This window comes from Petromyzon marinus, unplaced genomic scaffold (genome assembly GCF_048934315.1).
Source record: "Petromyzon marinus isolate PM22_M1 ecotype Great Lakes invasive population unplaced genomic scaffold, UKy_Petmar_22M1.pri1.0 PM_G_Scaffold_58, whole genome shotgun sequence".
NCBI classification, from domain to species: Eukaryota; Metazoa; Chordata; class Hyperoartia; order Petromyzontiformes; family Petromyzontidae; genus Petromyzon; species Petromyzon marinus.
In genome coordinates this window covers 1,029,704-1,057,424 of record NW_027423011.1, presented here as the reverse complement: position 1 = coordinate 1,057,424, position 27,721 = coordinate 1,029,704, and the positions used below count along the sequence as shown (strand labels likewise).

The 27,721-nt window shown below is 49.4% G+C and overlaps 1 protein-coding gene across 1 annotated transcript; it reads left to right on the top strand.

The window, feature by feature from the left end:
- Positions 1–1,030: 1,030 nt before the first annotated feature.
- LOC142918231 (uncharacterized) lies at positions 1,031–26,609 on the top strand. The gene is made up of 8 exons (XM_076062368.1): positions 1,031–1,485; positions 6,984–8,782; positions 15,825–15,931; positions 16,841–17,025; positions 18,946–19,027; positions 23,416–23,600; positions 24,773–24,854; positions 26,116–26,609. The coding sequence occupies exons 2-8, from the start codon at positions 7,012–7,014 to the stop codon at positions 26,287–26,289; spliced, it is 2,586 nt and encodes an 861-aa protein (XP_075918483.1). The 5' UTR covers positions 1,031–1,485; positions 6,984–7,011; the 3' UTR covers positions 26,290–26,609.
- The last annotated feature ends 1,112 nt before the right edge of the window (positions 26,610–27,721 follow it).

The window sequence follows — 27,721 nt, the reverse complement described above, 5'->3', positions numbered from 1 at the left end:
AGTGAGTCAGTGCATGGTGTGAGTGAGTCAGTGTATGATGTGTGAGTGAGTCAGTGTATGATGTGTGAGTGAGTCAGTGCATAATGTGTGAGTGAGTCAGTGCATGGTGTGAGTGAGTCAGTGTATGTGTGAGAAAGTCAGTGTATGATGTGTGAGTGAGTCAGTGCATGGTGTGAGTGAGTCAGTGTATGATGTGAGAGTGAGTCAGTGTATGATGTGTGAGTGAGTCAGTGCATTGTGTGAGTGAGTCAGTGTATGATGTGTGAGTGAGTCAGTGTATGATGTGTGAGTGAGTCAGTGTATGATGTGTGAGTGAGTCAGTGCATGGTGTGAGTGAGTCAGTGTATGATGTGTGAGTGAGTCAGTGCATGGTGTGAGTGAGTCAGTGTATGATGTGTGAGTGAGTCTGTGTATGATGTGAGAGTGAGTCAGTGTATGATGTGTGAGTGAGTCAGTGTATGATGTGTGAGTGAGTCAGTGCATGGTGTGAGTGAGTCAGTGCATGATGTGTGAGAAAGTCAGTGTCGGCTCCCTCTGCTTGCGCCATCGCCCCGCCCCCCCCCCCCTTGACTCCGTCGGCCCCCCCCAGCTCCGTCGCCCCCCCCCCCGACTCCGTCGACCCCACCTGGCTCCGTTGCCTCCCCGGCCCCCCCAGCTCCGTTGGCCCCCTCGGCTCCGTCGGCCCCCTCCGTCGGCTCCCTCACAAACGACAGACACGGTCAGATATCTTCCATGGTAGGTTGGCAGTCACCTTTAAGTGCAATAAAAAAGTTATATTAATTGTAACAACAATGAAAATAGCAATGACAATCATAATATTACTGACAAGGATGATTGTAAACGGGGTTACACCCCTACCCCCCCACCACCTCCATTCAACATGGGTTGACCCACGGGTGACCGCCCGATGTTTTGTAAACAAGTTTTGCGTTGAGGGGGTTGTTGGTTATTGATCCCCTCGGACGTGGTGAAGGAGTTTAAAGTTCTCCACGGGTGACCGCCCGATGTTTTGTAAACAAGTTTTACGTTGAGGGGGTTATTGGTTATTGATCCCCTCGGACGTGGTGAAGGAGTTTAAAGTTCTCCACGGGTGACCGCCCGATGTTTTGTAAACAAGTTTTACGTTGAGGGGGTTGTTGGTTATTGATCCCCTCGGACGTGGTGAAGGAGTTTAAAGTTCTCCACGGGTGACCGCCCGATGTTTTGTAAACAAGTTTTACGTTGAGGGGGTTGTTGGTTATTGATCCCCTCGGACGTGGTGAAGGAGTTTAAAGTTCTCCACGGGTGACCGCCCGATGTTTTGTAAACAAGTTTTACGTTGAGGGGGTTGTTGGTTATTGATCCCCTCGGACGTGGTGAAGGAGTTTAAAGTTCTCTGCTCGACTCGGCAGAATCGGCGTCTTGGGAAAGGCGACGTTGAGCTGAGAGCCTTGGGAGGAGCGAGAGAGTCTCTTAGCACGTGGGGGAATATCGTCACCCAAAAAAGTAAGAATCGTTTAAATGTGTCTTTGTGTATGTGCGGCGGTGAAGAGCTTCATAGATAATCGGATTTCTTCCGGTAATAAATGTTCTCATGAAACATCCTTAACCTATAAGTTAAACGTAATTGAGGATTCAGGCTTCGCCTAGTAACAGGTTAGTAGGCCTCAAGCCTTAGGCCTAAAGGTTTAATCTTTAATTTGTTCACCCACCTAAGGTGTTTAATAATTTAATTATACAGAGATCGTTAGATGGCAAATCTTCAGTCACCCCTTAATCTGTAAGTGCATTTTTAACTAATTAGAGGATTCTCACGCCGAAGGCTTCGCCTAGTAACAGGTTAGTAGGCCTCAAGCCTTAGGCCTAAAGGTTTAATCTTTAATTTACTTACCCACCTAAGATGTTTAATAATTAAATTTTACAGAGATCGTGAGATGGCAAATCTTCAGTCACCCCTTAAACTGTAAGTGCATTTTTAACTAATTAGAGGATTCTCACGCCGAAAGCTTCGCCTAGTAACATGTTAGTAGGCCTCAAGCCTTAGGCCTAAAGGTTTAATCTTTAATTTGTTCACCCACCTAAGGTGTTTAATAATTTAATTATACAGAGATCGTTAGATGGCAAATCTTCAGTCACCCCTTAAACTGTAAGTGCATTTTTTTTTACTAATTTGAGGATTATTGTATGAAAATGTTGATGTAAATAATAAAATTTAATTTAATTTTATGCGTAATTATCCAAAGTTATGTTAATGTTTCAATTATGTGCATAAATTATGCTAAGTGGAGATATGACGTATTAATTTATGCGAACGCATGCTATTATGCTAATGTATACAGTTATGATAATTAGGCTTAGCTTCGTTGCCCAGGGTCGTATCATCAATCGGCATCATACAATTAATTGTATGAAGTTATGCAGGTGTGCTGTAAGTATGCCAGATTGAGCTCGGCTTTGTTGTCTAGGTTCGTATTATCGATCGCTATGATACAATTATTCTCGCTTTAACATTTACTGATTATGTATTAGTGTGTTATCTCAGGTCTCCAAATTCAAATCTCACCGCAGGATACAGTTCTTGTAATTAAGAATTAACTTAGGAAATAAACACTCAAACACTGCTGTGTTAAGCAATTTTAATTTCTAAACAAAACTTTAACACTCTAATATGCGAATTCTTATGCTTGAAATTGTCAACACAGTATTCCAGGAGATGTTCCCCTCATTGATCCATACATTTAACCCTCAATAATCACGTTTGTTAACTGGGTACCAGAACAATTGATTACTTCCTCAGAGTAACACGATCATATACGGCGATAGGGAACAAAACTCCTTAAAAATTCGTGCAACGATATTCATACGAAGGCAATAAAGAAACATGTCCTGAAGGCAAAGTACACGGTAATTAATTCATGAGCAAGATTACGTAATTGCGAAATGTCTTGGAACAAGGGTGTGTGGCAGTACGCCTGCTTCAGCAAATACTCATCAATTGGCTAAGGCTTCATGGATTCATACATTTAACCCTCAATGATCACGTTTGTTTACTGGGTACCGGAACAAACGATTGCTTCATCAGAGTAACACGAGCATATACGGCAAATAGGAATAAAAGTCCTTCTTAGCTCTTTCGGTAAAGTCACGTTGAAGGGCAACAATAAAACATATAAAACAATAAAAATTCTCACGACGTTTCCACCATAACACAAACGTCGTGAGAATTTTTATTGTTTTATATATATTTTATTATTTTATTGTTTCCCTTCAACCTGACTTTACCGAAAGAACTAAGAATATGAATTACTGCAGTCACGAAAGCTTTAAATCAAAAGGAATAAAAGTCCTTAAAAAATTCATGCAACGACATTCACACGAAGGCAATAAAGAAACTTATCCCGAAGGCAAAACGTATACGGCAATGAATCCATGGGCAAGATTACGTAAGTTAACGAAATGTTGAAACCATGGTGTGCAGCAGTAGGCCTGCTTCAGCAAATACTCATTAATTGGCTGAGGTTTCAATACATTCACGGGCCAGATTCTGTGATCAAAGGAAGATTTCAACGCAGTGTTCTCCCTGTGAGTGTGTGAATTCGTAACTTATGTTTTTAAACGTTTAGTTTTCATCAATGAATTCGTTGATAATATTTATGCAAATCAAAAAGAAACATAACTACTAAAAATACTTCTACACGACCGTTTCCCCGTAACCCAATGGCAACCGTGTTCTTCGTTATCAGTTGATACTTGACGCACTTATCATGAGTCTTCTTAGTAATGATTCGTGTATATGTGTTGAGTGGGCATGGTATGGGTTGAGTGGGGATGTGTTGTTGATCAATTATTTGTGTCAAGCAGATGCCAGGTGATGCGTTGCAATGCGTGGCGGCGTGCATGTCATACGGATAGCTGGGTTCTCCTCTCACACGGGCGGCCGGAGTTCGGTCCGCAGCCAGTCCGAAGAGTCGGCACGACGCGATGACCCCGTCGTCAGGTAGCACCCACAGCTCTTCCGCTGGCAGCTGACACCCTTGCTTGGTGCGCGCCGGCTCCGGCTCTCTGGCGACGAACGATGCTTTTGTTCGTCGATGGATGACGCTGGAATTCTGGTCAGCTTAGCTCGAACTGCAGTGGCTCTTGTGAGTCGACGCCCAGAGCAGAATGATTTTCAAGCGATACTTCTTCGGACGGCGCTGAATTCGCACGGCGTAGCATGTCGCTACTCGGCGAGCCTCACCATCCTGGATGAGTTGCGGAGTCTTCTTCTGCGTCGGCGGTGATCTCCTGCGTCGGTGGCTGGCTGTTATCTTCGGTAGCTGGTCATCTTCGGTAGCTGATGACCGCCGTCTTCTGCCGCTGGTAGCTGTGTTGCAATGTATGGCCCGTGTCTCTCTTTTTATACCAAAATTTCTTTCTCTACTCGCCTTCTCACAAAGGACCGGAACTTTCTATGATCTCGCTCTGTGTTGTGGGGGGGGAGTTGTATGTGTGTCCGTGTGTGTGTCATTTATTAAGCCATCTGTGTCTCTCCCCAAGCCATCTTTTCATCTGTGGAACACAGATGCCCCCCTGCAATACAAGAGTAATTTCCCTCGCTCTGGGCGTTACATTCTTTGCTATGCCGTGCTGCGGGAAGACAAAGACGGTTGGGAGGGTCTTTTCCTATGGGATACAGTTTATCTTGGTTGTGTGTGACTTATTTCGCCTCATCTTTTCTGGATAACCCTCGGTTTAATACTGCATAATTATTATTTGGTTAATGTTTCCCAAGATTTGTGATTTAACATTGTAATCACCACGTATTTCTTAGGGTTTTTTTTTTATTTCGTCCCCCTGTCAGTATCCGCGGACCCGTGCTGTTATACTAGAGTAATTTATTGGTGTCCTCAGTTTTAGAGGTATAACTTAGTTTCGGTTAAGCTTCTTGACTGCTGGAATTAATTTCTATGGTTTTTGTAAAGTCACGTAAATGGCAAGATGTAGTGTAATTTAAGGTGAATAACGTTAGTATCAGTATTATGTACGAGAAGTAATACCCACTATGTAGATTGTAGTCTGTTTTTTTATCGTAGCGAGTGTGTAGATTCCTATAATGTCAACTTATTCTTTAAAGCTTTCGTGACTGCAAGGATTCATCTTCTTTGGTTCTTTCGGTAAAGTCACGTAGAATGAGAATAAAATAATAAATTAATAAAATAAAATAACACAATAAAATTCTCACGACGTTTCGGCCACAACACAAGTGGCCTTCATCAGGTGAAGGGACGAGACTGTCTGGAGGACAGCGCTGGAGCGAACACAGCCAAGCTCAGACCGCGACCTTTAAGCTGTGTGAGAAGAAACAGAGCGCCTTGACAAAGGAATTAGCATTTGGTATTACCTTAGAGTCGCAGCTTTAAATCGAAATTTAACCGCCTCTACGGGGAGGGATTCCACATAACCTTAAGATCATTCAACAGACTCCGGGATAAGATGGCTCAACTAATCGAGTCTCTCACCTTTCTGAAGAGATGCCGCGACTCTAAGGTAATACCAAATGCTAATTCCTTTGTCAAGGCGCTCTGTTTCTTCTCACACAGCTTAAAGGTCGCGGTCTGAGCTTGGCTGTGTTCGCTCCAGTGCTGTCCTCGAGACAGTCTCGTCCCTTCACCTGATGAAGGCCACTTGTGTTGTGGCCGAAACGTCGTGAGAATTTTATTGTGTTATTTTATTTTATTAATTTATTGTTTTATTCTCATTCTACGTGACTTTACCGAAAGAACCAAAGAAGACTTATTCTTGTTGCTGAGTTTTGTCCTATTTCGTCTGATGTATGTGTGTTTGTTCTATTTTATTGTGGTGATGAGATGTCTCATCAAGGCCTGGCTCCTTCCTTCGCGGTCGGGTGTCGCCTTTGTCTATCTCGGTGGGAGTCGTGTTCTCTCCCTTTGTCGTTTTATTGCTACTGCATGTGGCTGGGAAAAAAGGCGGCCGATAGGCTTCCTCTATGGAATCCTTTTCTCTCGGTCCCGTGATCAACCCATCACGCTCCATCTCCTCTGGGTGACCCTTGGCTTAACTCTAATAATCATTATTTGGTTTATGTTTTCCAAGATTCATCTTTAATCTTTAATTTGTTTACCCACCTAAAGTGTTGTTAACAACTTCACTGATTTTGAAATAACAAAAATATTTTTTTAACACAAAACATTTTTTTGTTATTTTCTTTGAACCTATCTAAGTGACTTTACCGAAAGACCCAAGAATATTAAATGACCTCGTTTAATAATGATAATTATCATGACAGATTAAGAACAATAATGGTAACAATGATAACATTAACAATAATGAACAATAAGGATAACAAGGATAATTTTAACAATTTATGATAATCGTAATGATGATAGCAATGATACGGATACTGATAATACGGATGATCGTGATAAATATATTATAACAAAACAGATAATGACAATGATACGGATACTGATAATACGGATAATCGTGATAAAGATATTATAACGATACAGATAATGACAATGATACGGATACTGATAATACGGACAATCGTGATAAAGATATAACGATATAGATAATGACAATGATACGGATACTGATAATACAGACAATCGTGATAAAAATATTATAACGATACAGATAATGACTGATACGGATACTGATAATATGGATAATTGTGATAAAGATATTATAATGATACAGATAATGACAATGATACAGATACTGATAATACGGATAATCGTGATAAAGATATTATAACGATACAGATAATGACAAGGCACCTTAATTACTCTCACGCAGCTTAAAGGTCACGGTCTGAGCGTGGCTGTGTTTCACTCCAGCGCTGTCCTCGAGAAAGTCTGGTCCCTTCACCTGATGAAGGCTGCTTGTGTTGTGGCCGAAACGTCGTGATTTTTGTTGTTTTATTTTTTACCTACATGACTTTACCAAGAGTATGATAATAACTCTTATATTTTATTTTAAACAAACCCCCCGCCCCCCAGGAAAGAGAATGCCGTGAATGTTGAAGCAATGGATCTTCCAGACGACGTGGAGACTCACCACGTCGGCGGCGGCGCTCACACCCAGCTCCACTTAGCCCAGCGGAGCGTTACCTTGGAAGGGCTTTGTGTGGTGGTGGAGGAGAAAGAGGAGGAGGTGGAGGAGGAAGAGGTGGAGGAAAAGGAGGAGGGACAGCAGGTGGAACGTGACCCGTGGGATGAGTTAGACAAGCTGGAGTGTGCCTCATGGGATGAGTTCGACAAGCTGGACGATGAGGTGCAGCGTGTCCTGTGTGATGAGTTAGACGAGGTGGGGGAGCGTGTCCTGTGGGATGCGTTTGACAAGGTGGGGGAGCGTGTCCCATGTGATGAGTTAGACGAGGTGGGGGAGCGTGTCCCGTGGGATGAGTTAGACGAGGTGGAAGCTGAAGTGCAGCGTATCCTGTGGGATGAGTTTGACAAGGTGGGGGAGCGTGTCCCGTGGGATGAGTTTGACAAGGTGGAGGAGCGTGTCCCGCGTGATGAGTTAGACAAGGTGGGGGAGCGTGTCCCGTGTGATGAGTTAGACGAGGTGGGGGAGCGTGTCCCATGTGATGAATTAGACGAGGTGGGGGAGCGTGTCCCGTGGGATGAGTTAGACGAGGTGGAAGATGAAGTGCAGCGTATCCTGTGGGATGAGTTTGCCAAGGTGGGGGAGCGTGTCTTGTGGGATGAGTTTGACAAGGTGGGGGAGTGTGTCCCGTGTGATGAGTTAGACGAGGTGGGGGAGCGTGTCCCGTGTGATGAGTTAGACGAGGTGGGGGAGCGTGTCCCGTGTGATGAGTTAGACGAGGTGGAGGACGTAGGCTACAAGTGCTCTCCCATGGAGTCGATTGGAGACGAGGCTTTGCCGTGTTCCGACGGAGGGGACCCCTGGGAACGGATCTTTGACGTCGCCTCCGCCGTGACCTCCTCCACCGCCTCCACTTCGACGTCGTCGACTCTCGGAGGTCTCCCCTCGGAGGCCATCGACGACGTGACCCGAGGGGGCTCCTCCTGGACAGAGTCGGATCTCGTTATTTTCAAGCTGATAGAAAACGCCTGGCGTGGCGGCGGCGGCGGGGACGACGACGATAGCCCCGGGGAGGTCGCGGCCGCGTCTCCCTGCGGCCCCGGCGCTCCGGGCGAGCCGTTTGAGGACGCTCGGCGGGGCACCTCTTTCCGCGGGGGGGACGCCCACGCCGAGGAGGAGGCCGGGGTCGGGGCCGGGGTCGGCGGCGCTTGTCGTCTCGCGGCCGCCGCCTCGGGCGCGGGGACGCGAGCGGCGGGCCGACCTCCCCCTCGGCGGAACCTTGGGGGGCCGCGACGGGACGCCGGCCGGGCCTCCGCTGCGGAGCTCGCGAGCCGAGGCGGAGCTCCGCCGGTCCACCCTGGCGCGAGCTCGGAGCCGGCGCGGCCTCTCGTCGGCGGCGTCCGTCAAATCGTGCGGAACCCGTGGGGCGCGTTTCTTCCCGTCGGCCCGGCGGGGTGCGGTCTCTCACGATTCGACGACGCGGAGGCCGCCGCCGCCTCCTCCTCGTGGCGCTCGCCCGACGCCGGCCGGCAGCGCCGGCGGCTTTGGGAGGAGTCGTGCCGGGCGGCACGGGGCCAGCCGCCGCCGGTGCCGGCCGGTCTCCCCCCCGCGCCCCCGAGCCATCCGGGGACGCACGCCGGGGGGCGGCCTGCGGATGACAGTCCCCGCCGAGGCTCTGGGGAGGTTGCAGCCGAGGCCGCGGAGCCGCCCAAGGAGAGGAAACAGCGAGCCAGGAGCGTCTTCACTCGGCGTATGTGTACACGGTGACGGTAGCGGTCGCAGCGACGGCGTCAGTTGTTTTGGCGGTTTCCGTTTGACTCGGGGTGCAAGATGGAGGAGAAGTGAAGCCAATCACCAAGGCAGGGAACTCCTCTACTTACAAACATCACTTCAGATAATCCCCTACTTATGAACGTTACTGCGAGGACTTCCCTACTTACAATCATTACCGCAGATACTCCCTTATGAGCATCGCCAGAGGGATTCTTCTATTTACTATCACTGCTGCAGGGATTCCCTTACATTACCGCAAGACGCCCCTGTTTACAAGCATTACTATAGAGACGCCCCTACTTACGAACATTACTTCAGAGATTCCCATACTTAAGAGCGCTACGACGTGGATTCCCCTACCTACGGACATCACAGCATGTACTCTATGTACGAACATTACTACAGGGACTTCCTTACTTATGAACATTCGACTTACGAACTTTCAGAGATGCGAACAAACCTGGTCCGTATGTCCACTTGCAGCTGCTCGTACCGAGAGTCGTAAGTTCAACCGGCGCGCAACAGATGGTGGTGGTGGCATCTACAGCGAGGGAAAAAAAGTATTTGATCCCCTGCTGATTTTGTACGTTTGCCCACTGACAAAGAAATGATCAGTCTATAATTTTAATGCTAGGTTTATTTGAACAGTGAGAGACAGAATAACAACAACAAAATGCAGAAAAACGCATGTCAAAAATGTTATAAATTGATTTGCATTTTAATGAGGGAAATAAGTATTTGACCCCCTCTCAAGCAGAAAGATTTCTGGCTCCCAGGTGTCTTTTATACAGGTAACGAGCTGAGATTAGGAGCACACCTGTCCACAGAAGCAATCAATCAATCAGATTCCAAACTCTCCACCATGGCCAAGACCAAAGAGCTCTCCAAGGATGTCAGGGACACGATTGCAGACCTACACAAGGCTGGAATGGGCTACAAGACCATTGCCAAGCAGCTTGGTGAGAAGGTGACAACAGTTGGTGTGATTATTCACAAATGGAAGAAACACAAAAGATCTGTCAATCTCCCTCGGCCTGGGGCTCCATGCAAGATCTCACCTCGTGGAGTTGCAATGATCATGAGAACGGTGAGGAATCATCCCAGAACTACACAGGAGGATATTGTCAATGATCTCAAGGCAGCTGGGACCATAGTCACTAAGAAAACAATTGGTAACACACTATGTCGTGAAGGACTGAAATCCTGCAGCACCCGCAAGGTCCCCCTGCTCAAGAAAGTTTGCCAATGAACATCTGAATCATTCAGAGGACAACTGGGTGAAAGTGTTGTGGTCAGATGAGACCAAAATGGAGCTCTTTGGCATCAACTCAACTCGCCGTGTTTGGAGGAGGAGGAATGCTGCCTATGACCCCAAGAACACCATCCCCACCGTCAAACATGGAGGTGGAAACATTATGCTTTGGGGGTGTTTTTCTGCTAAGGGGACAGGACAACTTCACCACATCAAAGGAACGATGGACGGGGCCATGTACCGTCAAATCTTGGGTGAGAACCTCGTTCCCTCAGCCAGAGCATTGAAAATGGGTCGTGGATTGGTATTCCAGCATGACAATGACCCAAAACACACGGCCAAGGCAACAAAGGAGTGGCTCAAGAAGAAGCACATTAAGGTCCTGGAGTGGCCTAGCCAGTCTCCAGACCTTAATCCCATAGGAAATCTGTGGAGGGAGCTGAAGGTTCGAGTTTCCAAACGTCAGCCTCGAAACCTTAATGACTTGGAGAAGATCTGCAAAGAGGAGTGGGACAAAATCCCTCCTGAGATGTGTGCAAACGTGGTGGCCAACTACAAGAAACGTCTGACCTCTGTGATTGCCAACAAGGGTTTTGCCACCAAGTACTAAATCATGTTTTGCAGAGGGGTCAAATACTTATTTCCCTCATTAAAATACAAATCAATTTATAACATTTTTGACGTGCGTTTTTCGGAGTTTTTTGTTATTCTGTCTCTCACTGTTCAAATAAACCTACCATTAAAATTATAGACTGATCATTTCTTTGTTAGTGGGCAAAGGTACAAAATCAGCAGGGAATCAAATACTTTTTTCCCTCACTGTACATCTGTTGAACGTGAATAACCAGTGACATCTACATCTGTAGAACATGTAAAACCAGTGGCATCTACATATATAGAAAATGAAGAACCAGTGGCATCTACATTTGCAGAACATGAAGAACCATTGGTATCTACATCTGCAGAACGTGAAGAACCATTGGAATCTACATCTGCTGAACGTTAAGAACCAGTGGCATCCACATCAGTAGAACGTGAATAACCAGTGGCATCTACAGCTGCAGAACAGGAAAAACCATTGGCATCTACATCTGCAGAACGTGAAGAACCAGTGGCATCTACATATGAGGAACGTGAACCAGTGGCATCTACATCTGCAGAACGTGATGAACCAGTGGCATCTACATCTGCAGAACGTGAAGAACCAGTGGCATCTACAGCTGCAGAACATGTAGGATCAGTGGCATCTACATCTGCAGAACGTGAAGAACCAGTGGCATCTACATCTGTAGACTATGAAGAAGCAGTGGCATCTACATCTGCAGAACGTGAAGAACCAGTGGCATCTACATCTGTAGAATATGAAGAACCAGTGGCATCTACATCTGCAGAACGTGAAGAACCAGTGGCATCTACATCTGCAGAACGTGAAGAACCAGTGGCATCTACATCTGCAGAACGTGAAGAACCAGTGGCATCTACATCTGCAGAACATGAAGAACCAGTGGCATCTACATCTGCAGAACATGTAGAACCAGTGGCATCTACATCTGCAGAACGTGAAGAACCAGTGGCATCTACATCTGCAGAATGTGAAGAACCAGTGGCATCTACATCTGTAGAATATAAAGAACCAGTGGCATCTACATCTGCAAAACGTGAAGAACCAGTGTCATCTACATCTGCAGAACATGAAGAATCAGTGGCATCTACATCTGCAGAACGTGAAGAACCAGTGTCATCTACATCTGCAGAACATGAAGAACCAGTGGCATCTACATCTGCAGAACGTGAAGAACCAGTGGCATCTACATCTATAGAATATGAAGAACCAGTGGCATCTACATCTGCAGAACGTGAAGAACCATTGGCATCTACATCTGCCGAACGTAAAGAACCAGTGGCATCCACATCAGTAGAACGTGAATAAGCAGTGGCATCTACAGCTGCAGAACATGAAAAACCAGTGGCATCTACATCTGCAGAACATGTAGAACCAGTGGCATCTACATCTGCAGAACGTGAAGAACCAGTGACATCTACATCTGCAGAATGTGAAGAACCAGTGGCATCTACATCTGTAGAATATAAAGAACCAGTGGCATCTACATCTGCAAAACGTGAAGAACCAGTGTCATCTACATCTGCAGAACATGAAGAACCAGTGGCATCTACATCTGCAGAACGTGAAGAACCAGTGGCATCTACATCTATAGAATATGAAGAACCAGTGGCATCTACATCTGCAGAACGTGAAGAACCATTGGCATCTACATCTGCCGAACGTAAAGAACCAGTGGCATCCACATCAGTAGAACGTGAATAAGCAGTGGCATCTACAGCTGCAGAACATGAAAAACCAGTGGCATCTACATCTGCAGAACGTGATGAACCAGTGGCATCTACATCTGTAGAACACGAAGACCAGTGGCATCTACATCTACAAAACGTGAAGATCCAGTGGCATCTACATCTGTAGAACGTGAAGAATCAGTGGCATCTACATCTACAGAACATGTAGAACCAGTGGGATCTACATCTACAGAAAATGTAGAACGAGTGGCATCTAATCTGTAGAACGTGAAGAACCAGTGGCATCTACATCTACAGAACATGAAGAACCAGTGGCATGTACATCTGCAGAACGTGAAGAACCAGTGGCATCTACATCTGCAGAACGTGAAGAACCATTGGCATCTACATCTGCAGAACGTGAAGAACCAGTGGCATCTACATCTGCAGAACGTGAAGAAACAGTGGCATCTACATCTCTAGAACGTGAAGAACCAGTAGCATCTACATCTGCAGAACGTGAAGAACCAATGGCATCTACATCTGCAGAACATGAAGAACCAGTGGCATCTACATCTGTAGAACATGAAGAACCAGTGGCATCTACATCTGCAGAACGTGAAGAATCAGTGGCATCTACATCTGCAGAACGTGAAGAACCAGTGGCATCTACATCTGCAGAACGTGAAGAACCAGTGGCATCTACATCTTTAGAATATGAAGAACCATTGGCATCTACATCTGCAGAACACGAAGAACCAGTGGCATCTACATCTGCAGAACGTTAAGAACCAGTGGTATCTACATCTGCAGAACGTGAAGAACCAGTGGCATCTACATCTGCAGAACGTGAAGAAACAGTGGCATCTACATCTCTAGAACGTGAAGAACCAGTAGCATCTACATCTGCAGAACGTGAAGAACCAATGGCATCTACATCTGCAGAACATGAAGATCCAGTGGCATCTACATCTGTAGAACATGAAGAACCAGTGGCATCTACATCTGCAGAACGTGAAGAATCAGTGGCATCTACATCTGCAGAACGTGAAGAACCAGTGGCATCTACATCTGCAGAACGTGAAGAACCAGTGGCATCTACATCTTTAGAATATGAAGAACCATTGGCATCTACATATGTAGAATATGAAGAACCATTCGCATCTACATCTGCAGAACACGAAGAACCAGTGGCATCTACATCTGCAGAACGTTAAGAACCAGTGGTATCTACATCTGCAGAACGCGAAGAACCAATGGCATCTACATCTGCAGAACGTGAAGAACCAGTGACATCTACATCTTTAGAATATGAAGAACCATTGGCATCTACATATGTAGAATATGAAGAACCATTCGCATCTACATCTGCAGAACACGAAGAACCAGTGGCATCTACATCTGCAGAACGTTAAGAACCAGTGGTATCTACATCTGCAGAACGCGAAGAACCAATGACATCTTCATCTGCAGAATGTGAACAACCAGTGGCATGAGACCTCCTTTGCCAGTAACAAGATATAGAAATAGGTTTTACCCTTTTAACTGGCACAAAAACTGACACCTTTATTCAAGGCATCATGTTTGCAATAACCACAACACAAGCAGTCAACATGCAAACAAAAAAGACAACTCTGATAATAATATGCACTGTCCTTGAATTTGATTGGTCCACACCCGAGACGGCTTTTCTTAGAGCCTAGTCTCCATTGGTGTTGGACCAGAAGACGCCAAAAGGCGTACAACTCAGAAACAGCGCACTATCAAGAGTATTGAGGGCTCGGGGTGAGCATTTACATTATGAGACCTCCTTTGCCAGTAGCAAGATATAGGAATAGGTTTTACCCTTTTAACTGGCACAAAAACTGACACCTTTATTCAAGGCATCATGTTTCCTACAACCAGTGGCATCTACATCTGCAGAACGTGAAGAACCAGTGACATCTACAGCTGCATAACGTGAACAACCAGTGGCATCTACATCTACGAACACAGACCCTCTGGAACCTAACTCGTTCGTAAGTAGAGGTAAGTCCCTGTATAGTGTAGTGTGTATAGTCGTGTAGTGTGAATAGTAGTGTTTATAATATTGTAATATGTATAGTAATGTTGTGTATATAGTAGTGTAGTGTAAATAGTAATGTATATAGTAGCGTCGTGTGTATAGTAGTATAGTGTCTATGGTAGTGTAGTGTGTATAGTAGTGTATATAGTATTGTAATATGTATAGTAGTGATGTATATAGTAGTGTAGTGTGTATCGTAGTGTAGTGTATATAGTAATGTAGTATATAGTAGCGTAGTGTGTATAGTAGTGTCATGTATAGTAGTACTGTGATGAAATTAAATATGTTGGTTCTTCACGTTCTGCAGATGTAGATGCCACTGGTTCTTCACGTTCCGCAGATGTAGATGTACATGCCGTACAAATCTAGAGGAGTAAAGTTGGATAAATCGACTTACGAACACAGATCTCTGGAACCTGACTCATTCGTAAGTAGAGGTAGTCCCCGGTATATATATAAATGCAAAAAAAATATTTAATTTCATCACTTAAAAAGCTGGACATCCGTGACGCGCGAAGCACTTTGCGGCCCTTTGGATTCCTCCTGCCGCGGCTTAAAGATTCCGATTCCCCGACCCCGTCGTTGGCGCGACGTTGCTACCGCTGAGCGACGTGGCCACCCGTGCCACACACGCTGCACTCCCGTCCTGTTTGCGTGTCGCTGCCTCGTCGCCGTAGTTGTTGTGGCGTGGTAACGGTTCGGCGCTTCGCTGCACTAGCGACCCGGCGAGCCGGGGTTTTGATTCCTGCTCACGGCCACCAACGCCACCGGGTGACGATTGTCTGAACCGGTCAACGGGCATCCCCTAGGTCGATTCAGCCTCAAATGAGTACCTGGTGCGGCGGTATGTAGTGAACGTTGCTGCCGGGGAGACTAAGGCGTGGTGGTGTGAGCCATCCACCCTCTGCTGTGTCGTGCCGCCCTTCATGGGTGCTGCTACTCGCCACTACCAGCACTCGCCCCTAAGTCTGCCACAGGCGGGGGATATTTGTCTCTGTTGTAACGTTCTTACCCCATGGCCCCTACTACTGGACATCTGTGATGCACTAAGAGCTTCACAGCTCTTCGGCTTCCCCCTTCCGCTGCTGAAGTATGGATATTCTGATGCTGAATTGGCGAGGACAATTCACAATTGATTCAGTTGATTCCACCACCCACCCTCACCACCCTCCCCCACCATCCACCTCGCCTCACCCCTCTCCCTATCACCACCCTCCCCCACCACCCCTTCCCAACCTCCGCACCCCGCGTCCCCCCCCCATCTTGCTCGTCGTCGGCCACTGACAAACTCGACGGGCGACCGAGACTCTCGCCCCTGCGCTCTAAACCAAATCTCCCGCGTGATTTTTTTTTTTACGATGTCCCGGACGGGAAGAGATTTTAACGGTCTAAACCCCTGACGGAGCGCAGCTCAGCTTGCCCGGCTGGAGGAGGCATTCGTGGACGAGCCCTACCCGGACCCACATCGACAGCTCATGCTCGCTCTTGCCACCAACATCTCGGTGTGGAAGGTCAAGGTAAGTCCCCCCCCCCCACCAACCACGTGGTGGTAACCTCAACGCTAGGGTGGGAGGAGCAGAAGTAGTCGTTGGCTTTAGTGACCGATCTTACTGGAGACGGTGGTCATGTCTGGTTGCTAGACCATCGCACACACAGACACACGTAGACACACACAGACACACGTAGACAAACACGTAGACACAGACACGTAGACACACAGACACACGAAGACACACGTAGACACACACAAAGATCCCCCATATAGCCTTAACAGACTGTAGGGGCAAGTGCTGTTAGCGAGCACCTATGAAGGCCGGAACAGTACACGAGGGGGTGGGTGGCCAGCACCACACCTGACCGCCTTTGTCTCCCTAGTGGCGATGTTTACACACCGCTCCAGGTACTCATTTGAGGCTGAGTCGACCTAGGGGAGGCCCGGGACCGGTTCAGATAATCGTCACTGGTGTTGGGAATCGAACCCGGGTCGCCAGGTTCATAGCGCAGCGCGCTAACCGCTACACTACAGACACAGACACACGTAGACACACACACACAGACACATACAGACACACACAGACACACGTAGACACACAGACATATGTAGACACACAGACACACAGACACACGTAGACACACGTAGACACACAGACACAGACAGACACACGCAGACACACACAGACACGTAGACACACACAGACACACGTAGACACAGACACACGGAGACACGTAGACACACAAACACACAGACACACGTAGACAGACACACGTAGACACGGAGACACGTAGACACACACAGACACGTAGACACACGGAGACACACGTAGACACACAGACACAGACACACGCAGACACACACAGACACACGTAGACACACACAGACACCACGCACGCCGCTGGATGATTTTGTTATTGCGGTTCTCGTCAAGAATTGGTTCCAAAACCGACGAGCCAAGTGGCGACGGCTGGAGCAGGAAGCGGCGTGGACGACGCACGTCACCGAAGCCAGGAACGCCGTCGCCACGGACGCCATCACCCCCGCCACGGCCACCAGCGTCACCGTCGCCACGGCCACCACCACCACCGTCACCACCGCCACGGCCGCAATGAACCGGTAATTGACATCGGCTCGCTCTGCGGGTCTGCGGAGAGCGGTGAGCGTCGAGCGGTGAATGGTGAGCGTCCACAGAGCGTCCAAGCGAGGCGTCATCCATCCCACGTCGATGAACGGACAAGTTCAGCCTTGCAGCTCTTGACTCGCCTCACACTCATGGGACCCACGGTGGCTATGAGATGTTGACTACCTCGCCTGGTGTACAGGAGGTCGTGGGTTTGATACCAACCCTGATGATGCCTGCTGCTGTATATTTAGAGTCTGCGTCTGTCATCATCACGGTGGCTATGAGATGTTGACTACCTCGCCTGGTGTACAGGAGGTCGTGGGTTTGATACCAACCCTGATGATGCCTGCTGCTGTATATTTAGAGTCTGCGTCTGTCATCATCACGGTGGCTATGAGATGTTGACTACCTCGCCTGGTGTACAGGAGGTCGTGGGTTTAATACCAATCCTGACGATGTCTGCTGCTGTATATTTGGAGTCGGCGTCTGTCATCATCATCACGGTGGCTATGAGATGTTGACTACCTCGCCTGGTGTACAGGAGGTCGTGGGTTTGATACCAATCCTGACGATGCCTGCTGCTGTATATTTAGAGTCTGCGTCTGTCATCATCATCACGGTGGCTATGAGATGTTGACTACCTCGCCTGGTGTACAGGAGGTCGTGGGTTTGATACCAATCCTGACGATGCCTGCTGCTGTATATTTAGAGTCTGCGTCTGTCATCATCATCATCATCACGGTGGCTATGATATGTTGACTACCTCGCTTGGTCTACAGGAGGTCGTGGGTTTGATACCAACCCTGACGATGCCTGCTGCTGTATATTTAGAGTCTGCGTCTGTCATCATCACGGTGGCTATGAGATGTTGACTACCTCGCCTGGTGTACAGGAGGTCGTGGGTTTGATACCAATCCTGACGATGTCTGCTGCTGTATATTTAGAGTCTGCGTCTGTCATCATCATCACGGTGGCTATGAGATGTTGACTACCTCGCCTGGTGTACAGGAGGTCGTGGGTTTGATACCAACCCTGACGATGTCTGCTGCTGCATATTTGGAGTCTGCGTGTCTCATCACGGTGGTTATGAGATATTGACTACCTCACTTGGTCTACAGGAGGTTGCATAGATAATCCCCATGGTCGCGTGGAGTCTCTGTATCTCCATGAGTCTCTATGTATCTCTATGAGTCTCTATGTATCTCTATGAGTCTCTATCTCCATGAGTCTCTAGGTATCTCTATGAGTCTCTATAGTACATAGAGATGCATAGAGACTCATAGAGACACATAGACTCATGGAGATACATAGAGACGCATAGAGACACATAGACTCATAGATATACTTACAGACTCATGGAGATACATAGAGACGCATAGAGATACATACTCATAGCGATACATAGAGACTCGTAGAGATACATAGAGACTTAGAGATACAGAGAGACTCATAGAGATACATAGAGACTCGTAGAGATACATAGAGACTCAGAGATACAGAGAGACTCAGAGATACAGAGAGACTCATAGAGATACATAGAGACGCATAGAGACTCATAGAGATACATAGAGACTCGTAGAGATACATCGAGACGCATAGAGATAGATAGAGACTCATAGAGATACATCGAGATGCATAGAGATACATAGAGATGCAGAGAGACTCGTAAAGATACATAGAGACTCAGATACAGAGAGACTCATAGAGATACATAGAGACTCATAGAGATACAGAGAGACTCATAGAGATACATAGAGATACAGAGAGACTCATAGAGATACAAAGAGACTCATAGAGATACATAGAGACTCATAGAGATACATAGAGACGCATAGAGACTCACGGAGACTCATAGAGGTGCGTGTAGTGCCTTCGTTAGAGCAGCGGCCAAACCTCCGCCTCCACATTTACAGGCAGCGGCAGCAGCAGCAGCAGGTGAAGCGCGAGATCCACACGCGCTCCTCCAACCCCCACGTGGGAGCCAGCACCGCCAAGGTGACCGGCGTACAGACACCAGAACCTCCATCCGCTCCACCTCCATCTACTCCACCTGCATCTACTCCACCTCTATCTACTCCACCTGCATCCACTCCACCTGCATCTACTGCACCTGCATCTACTCCACCTGCATCTACTCCACCTCCTGCACCTCCATCTACTCCACCTCCATCTACTCCACCTCCATCCGCTCCACCTGCATCTACTCCACCTGCATCTACTCCACCTCCATCCGCTCCACCTCCATCTACTCCACCTCCATCTACTCCACCTCCATCCGCTCCACCTCCATCCGCTCCACCTCCATCTACTCCACCTGCATCTACTCCACCTGCATCTACTCCATCTACTCCACCTCCATCTACTCCACCTCCATCCACTCCACCTCCATCTACTCCACCTCCATCTACACGTAGACACACAGACACACGGAGACACACGTAGACACACACAAACACAGACACACAGACACACGTAGACACACACAGACACACACAGACACACAGACACACGTAGACACACACAGACATGTAGACACACAGACACACACAGACACGTAGACACATGTAGACAACAACAACCGCCATTCTCCACTAAGTGCCGGTGACGTCACCACGATGCTTGTGCACCCTGAGGCCACGTGAAGTGTCGAACGCCCGCTGGCAGGAGGTCACGGGGCAGACCCAGGTGCCACGGGTCGACTGACTGAGACGACTGGCTGATGCACCACCTGTGCCCCCTACTGTGCCAACCTGCTGTGCTTTAGCCACCCGGCACTCCGCTCGTTGTTGTGAGCGTCGCTCCTCCGCCCTCCGTTGTTGTTGGAGGGCGACTACCTCCAACTGCCCAGTAGCGTCCTTCACGCGCCTCCTCCACAGAGGCCGATCTTGACACCGCTGGTACCAGTCATCGGCAAGTCCACTCAGTTCCACGTCCTCCTGTACCACATCACTCCATCTCTTCTCTAGCCCGTGCCGCGCCCACTTAGCCCCCTCAATCCGGCCGAACAAAAGCTGTTTCGGCATGCGGTGGCTGGGCATGCGGGCTACATGACCCAGCCATTGCAGCCTTGCCCGCCGGAGGAGCTCACCGATGGGACCTTGCCCAGATCTTTCAAGGATTTGTGAGCTCCTCACACAATCCAGTCTGGTTAAACCCAGGATGGATCGTAGGCAGGCCAGCCTAAATGTTTTTAACCGGCGAAGATGTTCCATTAGGGGGGTCCATGTTTCGCAAGCGTAGAGAAGGGAGGGAATGACCGTGGCCGAGAAGACCTGAAGCTTAGTGCGGAGCGACAGACCAGGTAGCTTCCACACAGCGTTACGCAACCGATGAAAAGATATTGCCGCTCGACTGATTCGGAGTGAGACCTCTGCTGTTAACCTTGAGCCGGTCATAAGCACACTGCCCAGGTATGGGAAATTCTCCACTCTCTCCACAACTGCCCCATCACCGATTGGGAGTTGTGGGGGTGGAGTGTCCGATGGTACAAAATACCCAGGCAGGTGCTTAGTTTTGGTGGGGCTGATGGTAAGGCCCCACCTCTTAGTGGCACGCTCCAGTCTCAGCAGCAGCGTCTCCAACTCCTCTGAATGAGCAGCTATTACCAAATCATCAGCATACATAACGTGGTTGAGCAATAGGGAGCCATCCCTTGACCGCACCCGGGCATCGATCAGCCTCCCATTATATCTGTACCATATGGAGATTCCCCCGGTACAGCTATTGAAGGCTTCACGAACTACGTGGTCAAAATAGATGTTAAACAATGTGGGAGCCAGAGGACATCCCTGTCGCACCCCAAGGTGTACAGGGAATGGCTCTGACTCCCGGCCACATAGTTTTACCCGGGCCCGCTCACCATCATGAAGGTCCTTAATGATCATGAGCAGAGGGTCAGGTACTCCAAAAGCACGAAGAACAACCCAGAGCCCAGGCCTACTGATGGTATCATAGGCCTTGACCAGGTCAATAAAGCAGAGATGTAGGTCTTGTTGGAATTCCCTACACCTCTGCTGTAGCAGACGGACAGAAAATATGGCATCTGTGCAGGACCACCCTTTCCTGAAACCGCATTGGGGCTCCGCAAGCCTCTCCTCAGCGTAACTGGCAAGGCAATGCTGAATAATCCTTGCCAGGACCTTTCCCGGCACACTGAGGAGTGAGATGCCCCTGTAGTTACAGTCTGTGCGGTCCCCCCTTCTTAAAAAGGGGGACCACCAGGGCATCCTTCCAATCCTGTGGAACCCATCCAGTGGTCCAGACCGTTGTTATGATGTCATATAGGGCAGTCTGTGCACAAACGCCACCCTCCCTCAGCATTTCGCTTGGGAGATCATCTCTGCCCACTGCCTTTCCTGTCTCAGACTCCGGATTGCCTTCAGTACTTCCTCAACAGATGGCACCTCAGCCAGCCACTCACAGGGGGTGACTTCTTCCAATATTTGAGGCACCGCAGCCTCAGCAGGGTCATCCTCACTTTGTGCCACGATGTTTTCCTGGCTGAGGGATTTTCCATCCCCCAGGACCTCACAGAAATGCTCAGCAAATCTGCAAACCTGTTCCTGGGGGTCGGAGATTGGATCACCGTTTTTTCCCCTAATGATGGTAATAGGTGTGGCGCTGCAGGTTACTTTTTTGATGGAGTTAAATAGAGATTTGTGATCACGGGCCACTGAGGCAGACTCCATCTCCTCAGCAACCCGCAACCACCACCCATCCTTGCAGCGCCTCACGGCTCTCCGAACCTCCGAGCGAAGGCTGCGGTAAGCCTCCTCATTCTCTGACGTGGGATTCTGTAGCCGATGACAGTGGGCCTGTCGCTTTTTCTCAACCATCCTGAACACCTCCTCTGTCAGCCAGGGTCTCTGGGGAGGTCTGGACCGCATACCCAAAGCAGCCATTGCAGCTGCATGAGTCACACTCCTAAACCTCGCCCATTTACCCTCGACATCAGGAGGAGTCGGGGACGATGTCAATCCCAGCCGCAAGCGATGATGAAATTCTCGCTTGCAACTTTCATCAGATAACTGAGACCAGGCCACATTAGGTTGGAATGTGGTCCTGGGTGTACACCCACCACCGGAGTGGAAGAATGGCAGGCGCATCTTACAGATGACTAGTCGATGGTCAGAGGGCAGATCAGCTCCACGGTAGGTCCTGGTGTCAAGGACATGGGCTCGCATCCGCTGGTCCGTCACTATGTAGTCCAGCAGATGTTCTTGCTTGGACCCGGCATGCATCCATGATGTTGTGTGGATGCGCCGATGCCGGAACAGCGTGTTGGTAATTACAAGTCCATGGGCTGCACAAAAATCTAGCAGCCTCCTACCGTTGTTATTGAGCTGATCTGGCCCATGCCTTCCAATCACTCCAGACCAGGTGCCAGTATCATTACCAACTCGGGCATTGAAGTCACCCAGCATGATGACTCTATCCCGAGGGGCCACTTTAGCCAGCACCTGTGACAGGTCATTTAAGGCATCTGACTCATCGGCTTTGCCTGCATCCCTCCACGGATGTTCATCTTCGGTGGGGGCATAAGTAACCACGACCACCATTCCTCACCTCCGGTTGATGGGAAGGCGAGCCCAAAGTAGCCTGGGGCTTACAGCTTCCCACACCTCACCGCCACGCTCCCACGCCCCCTTCATTCTTTTGTTCAAAAGAAGAGCCACTCCCTGTTGGTTGGCAGTCTCCTGCCCCGAGTAGAGGACTGTCCACCCCTCATGGTGGCAGGAGCCAGAGCCGGTCCACCGGACCTCCTGAATGCCACATAGATCCAGGCGGTACCGGTCCAGCTCCCGACAGAGGAGTGGCAGCCTCTCCTCCGCAGTGAGCATTCGAACATTCCACGTGGCCACCCGTAGTGGCTTTTCGTTGTTTCTGGAGGAGCCCCGAGGGTAGATATTCAATCTCCTGGCTCCGCCAATTGGGGTTTGGTCAGGAGACGTCATAGACGCCTGGCCCCCCGGGGCGTCCGGCACAAGCTTATTAGTTACATATTTCAGTTTAACTCGTGGTTTAGTGGTAATTAATTGAAGGTGGAGGGGTTACCAGCCCCTCGCACCCATCCAGAGCCCCCGTTTAGCCCCTGTGGTGGACACATATGCCATGAGGGGAGGAGCCAATCAAAATTGGACCTCCCCCCACAGCACTGTCCACGACAGAGTTGCCCGTCCGGCACCGCGAGGAGATAAGGGGTTGTTTTGCCGGACACACGTAGACACACAGACACAGACAGACACACGCAGACACACACAGACACACGTAGACACACACAGACACACGTAGACACACACACACACACGTAGACAGACACACGTAGACACACACAGACACCACGCACACCGCTGGATGATTTTGTTATTGCGGTCCTCGTCAAGGGTTGGTTCCAAAATCGACGAGCCAAGTGGCGACGGCTGGAGCAGGAAGCGGCGTGGACGACGCACGTCACCGAAGCCAGGAACGCCGTCGCCACGGACGCCATCACCCCTGCCACGGCCACCGGCGTCACCGTCGCCACGGCCACCACCACCACCGTCACCACCGCCACGGCCGCAATGAACCGGTAATTGGCATCGACTCGCTCTGCGAGTCTGTGGAGAGCGGTGAGCGTCGAGCGGTGAATGGTGAGCGTCCACAGAGCGTCCAAGCGAGGCGTCATCCATCCCACGTCGATGAACGGACAAGTTCAGCCTTGCAGCTCTTGACTCGCCTCACACTCATGGGACCCACGGTGGCTATGAGATGTTGACTACCTCGCCTGGTGTACAGGAGGTCGTAGGTTTGATACCAATCCTGATGATGCCTGCTGCTGTATATTTAGAGTCTGCGTCTGTCATCATCATCACGGTGGCTATGAGATGTTGACTACCTCGCCTGGTGTACAGGAGGTCGTGGGTTTGATACCAATCCTGACGATGTCTGCTGCTGCATATTTGGAGTCTACGTGTCTCATCACGGTGGCTATGAGATGTTGACTACCTCACTTGGTCTACAGGAGGTTGCATAGATAATCCCCGTAGTCGTGTGGAGTCTCTGTATCTCCATGAGTCTCTATGTATCTCCATGAGTCTCTATGTATCTCCATGAGTCTCTAGGTATCTCTGAGTCTCTATGGTACATAGAGATGCATAGAGACTCATAGAGACACATAGACTCATGGAGATACATAGAGACACATAGACTCATAGATATACTTACAGACTCATGGAGATACATAGAGACGCATAGAGATACATACTCATAGAGATACATAGAGACTCATAGAGATACATAGAGACTCAGAGATAGAGAGACTAATAGAGTTACATAGAGACTCGTAGAGATACATAGAGACTCAGAGATACAGAGAGACTCAGAGATACAGAGAGACTGATACAGATACATAGAGATACATAGAGACGCATAGAGACTCGTAGAGATACATAGAGACTCGTAGAGATACATCGAGACGCATAGAGATACATAGAGACTCATAGAGGTACATAAGAGACACATAGAGATGCATAGAGATACAGAGAGACTCATAGAGATACGTACTCGTAAAGATACATAGAGACTCAGAGATACATAGAGACCCAGAGATACATAGAGACTCAGAGATACAGAGAGACTCATAGAGATACATAGAGACTCATAGAGATACATAGAGACGCATAGAGACTCATGGAGACTCATAGAGGTGCGTGTAGTGCCGTCGTTAGAGCAGCGGCCAAACCTCCGCCTCCACATTTACAGGCAGCGGCAGCAGCAGCAGCAGGAGAAGCGCGAGATCCACACGCGCTCTGCCAACCCCCACGTGGGAGCCAGCACCGCCAAGGTGACCGGCGTACAGACACCAGAACCTCCATCCGCTCCACCTCCATCCGCTCCACCTCCATCTACTCCACTTGCATCTACTCCACCTCCATCTACTCCACCTGCATCAACTCCACCTGCACCTACTCCACCTCCATCTACTCCACCTGCATCTACTCCACCTGCATCTACTCCACCTCCTGCACCTCCATCTACTCCACCTCCATCCACTCCACCTGCATCTACTCCACCTGCATCTACTCCACCTCCATCTACTCCACCTCCATCCACTCCACCTCCATCTACTCCACCTGCATCTACTCCACCTCCATCTACTCCACCTCCATCCACTCCACCTCCATCTACTCCACCTCCATTAACTCCACCTCCATCTACTCCACCTCCATCCGCTCCACCTGCATCTACTCCACTTCCATCTACTCCACCTCCATCCACTCCACCTCCATCTACTCCACCTGCATCTACTTCACCTCCATCTACTCCACCTCCATCCACTCCACCTCCATCTACTCCACCTGCATCTACTCCACCTCCATCTACTCCACCTGCATCCACTCCACCTCCATCTACTCCACCTGCATCTACTCCACCTCCATCTACTCCACCTCCATCTACTCCACCTCCATCCACTCCACCTCCATCTACTCCATCTCCATCTACTCCACCTCCATCTACTCCACCTCCTGCACCTCCATCTACTCCACCTCGATCTACTCCACCTCCTGCACCTCCATCTACTCCACCTCCATCTACTCCACCTCCATCCACTCCACCTCCATCCACTCCACCTCCATCTACTCCACCTCCATCTACTGCACCTCCATCTACTCCACCTCCATCTACTCCACCTCCATCTACTCCACCTGAATCTACTCCACCTGCATCTACTCCATCTACTCCACCTCCATCTACTCCACCTGCATCTACTCCACCTCCTGCAGCTCTATCGACTCCACCTCCATCCACTCCACCTCCATCTACTCCACCTCCATCCACTCCACCTCCATCCACTCCACCTCCTGCACCTCCATCCACTCTACCTCCATCTACTCCACCTCCATCCACCCCACCTCCTGCACCTCCATCTACTCCACCTCGTCCAACCCCCATCACCTGCACCACCACCCCCACCCTCCTCCTTCCCCATTCTCCTCCCCCCTCCTGCACCGTTCCTGCACCACGGCATCAATTCAAAGGTCGAAGTTCATCCGTCGCTGTAACAGTGACGGGGATTATCTGAACGGCACCCGGGCCTCCCCTAGGTCGACCCGGCCTCAAGCGAGCGGGGGGGGGAGCTCCTGGTGGTTACCCGCCGGTTGGCCCCGCCGCCCGGCCACCCCCCGCCGGCATCCCGCCGGTTGCGGAGCTCTCAAGCGCCGCCGCTCGCACCGTCGGTGCCCACGCATCCCTGGTGGCGGTGGCGGCGGCGACGGTGACGACGGTGTTGGTGATTGTGGTGACGGTGACGACGGTGTTGGTGATTGTGGCGACGGGGACGACCACGGCCGCCGCCGCCGCTGCTGCTGCTTCTACGAGCCGTCCTGAAATAGGCCCTCGTCTGTAACGACGTCGCCGCACTCGACCGCTCCTTAAACATCGCCGCACAAGTGAACCGCTCGGCACAGCTCGGTGGTGGTGGTTGTTATGGTGGTAGTGGTTATGGTGGTGGTGGTGGTGATGGTGGTGGTTATGGTGGTGGTGGTTATGGTGGTGGTTATGATGGTGGTGGTTATGGTGGTGATGGTGGTGGTTATGGTGGTGGTTATGATGGTGGTTATGATGGTGGTGGTTATGGTGGTGGTTATGATGGTGGTGGTTATGGTGGTGGTGGTTATGATGGTGGTGGTGGTTATGGTGGTGGTGGTTATGATGGTGGTGGTGGTTATGGTGGTGGTTATGATGGTGGTGATGGTGGTGGTTATGGTGGTGGTTATGATGGTGGTGGTTATGGTGGTGGTTATGATGGTGGTGGTGGTTATGGTGGTGGTTATGGTGGTGGTGGTTATGATGGTGGTGGTGGTCATGATGGTGGTTATGATGGTGGTTATGGTGATGTTGGTGGTTATAGTGATGGTGGTTATGATGGTAGTTATGATGGTGGTGGTTATGGTGGTGGTTATGATGGTGGTGGTGGTTATGGTGGTGGTCATGATGGTGGTGGTGGTTATGATGGTGGTGTTGGTTATGGTGATGGTGGTGGTTATGGTGGTGGTGGTTATGATGGTGGTGGTTATGATGGTGGTGGTGGTTATGATGGTGGTGGTGGTTATGATGGTGGTCATGATGGTGGTGGTGGTTATGGTGGTGGTTATGGTGGTGGTGGTTATGATGGTGGTGGTTATGATGGTGGTGGTTATGGTGGTGGTGGTTATGATGGTGGTGGTGGTCATGATGGTGGTGGTGGTTATGATGGTGGTGGTGGTTATGATTGTGGTGGTGGTCATGATGGTGGTGGTGGTTATGATGGTGGTGGTGGTTATGGTGGTGGTTATGGTGGTGGTGGTTATGATGGTGGTCATGATGGTGGTGGTTATGATGGTGGTGTTGGTTATGGTGATGGTGGTGGTTATGGTGGTGGTGGTTATGATGGTGGTGGTTATGATGGTTGTGGTGGTTATGATGGTGGTGGTGGTTATGATGGTGGTGGTAGTCATGATGGTGGTGGTGGTTATGGTGGTGGTGGTTATGATGGTGGTGGTTATGATGGTGGTGGTTATGGTGGTGGTGGTTATGATGGTGGTGGTGGTCATGATGGTGGTGGTGGTTATGATGGTGGTGGTGGTTATGATTGTGGTGGTGGTCATGATGGTGGTGGTGGTTATGATGGTGATGGTGGTTATGATGGTGGTGGTGGTTATGGTGGTGGTT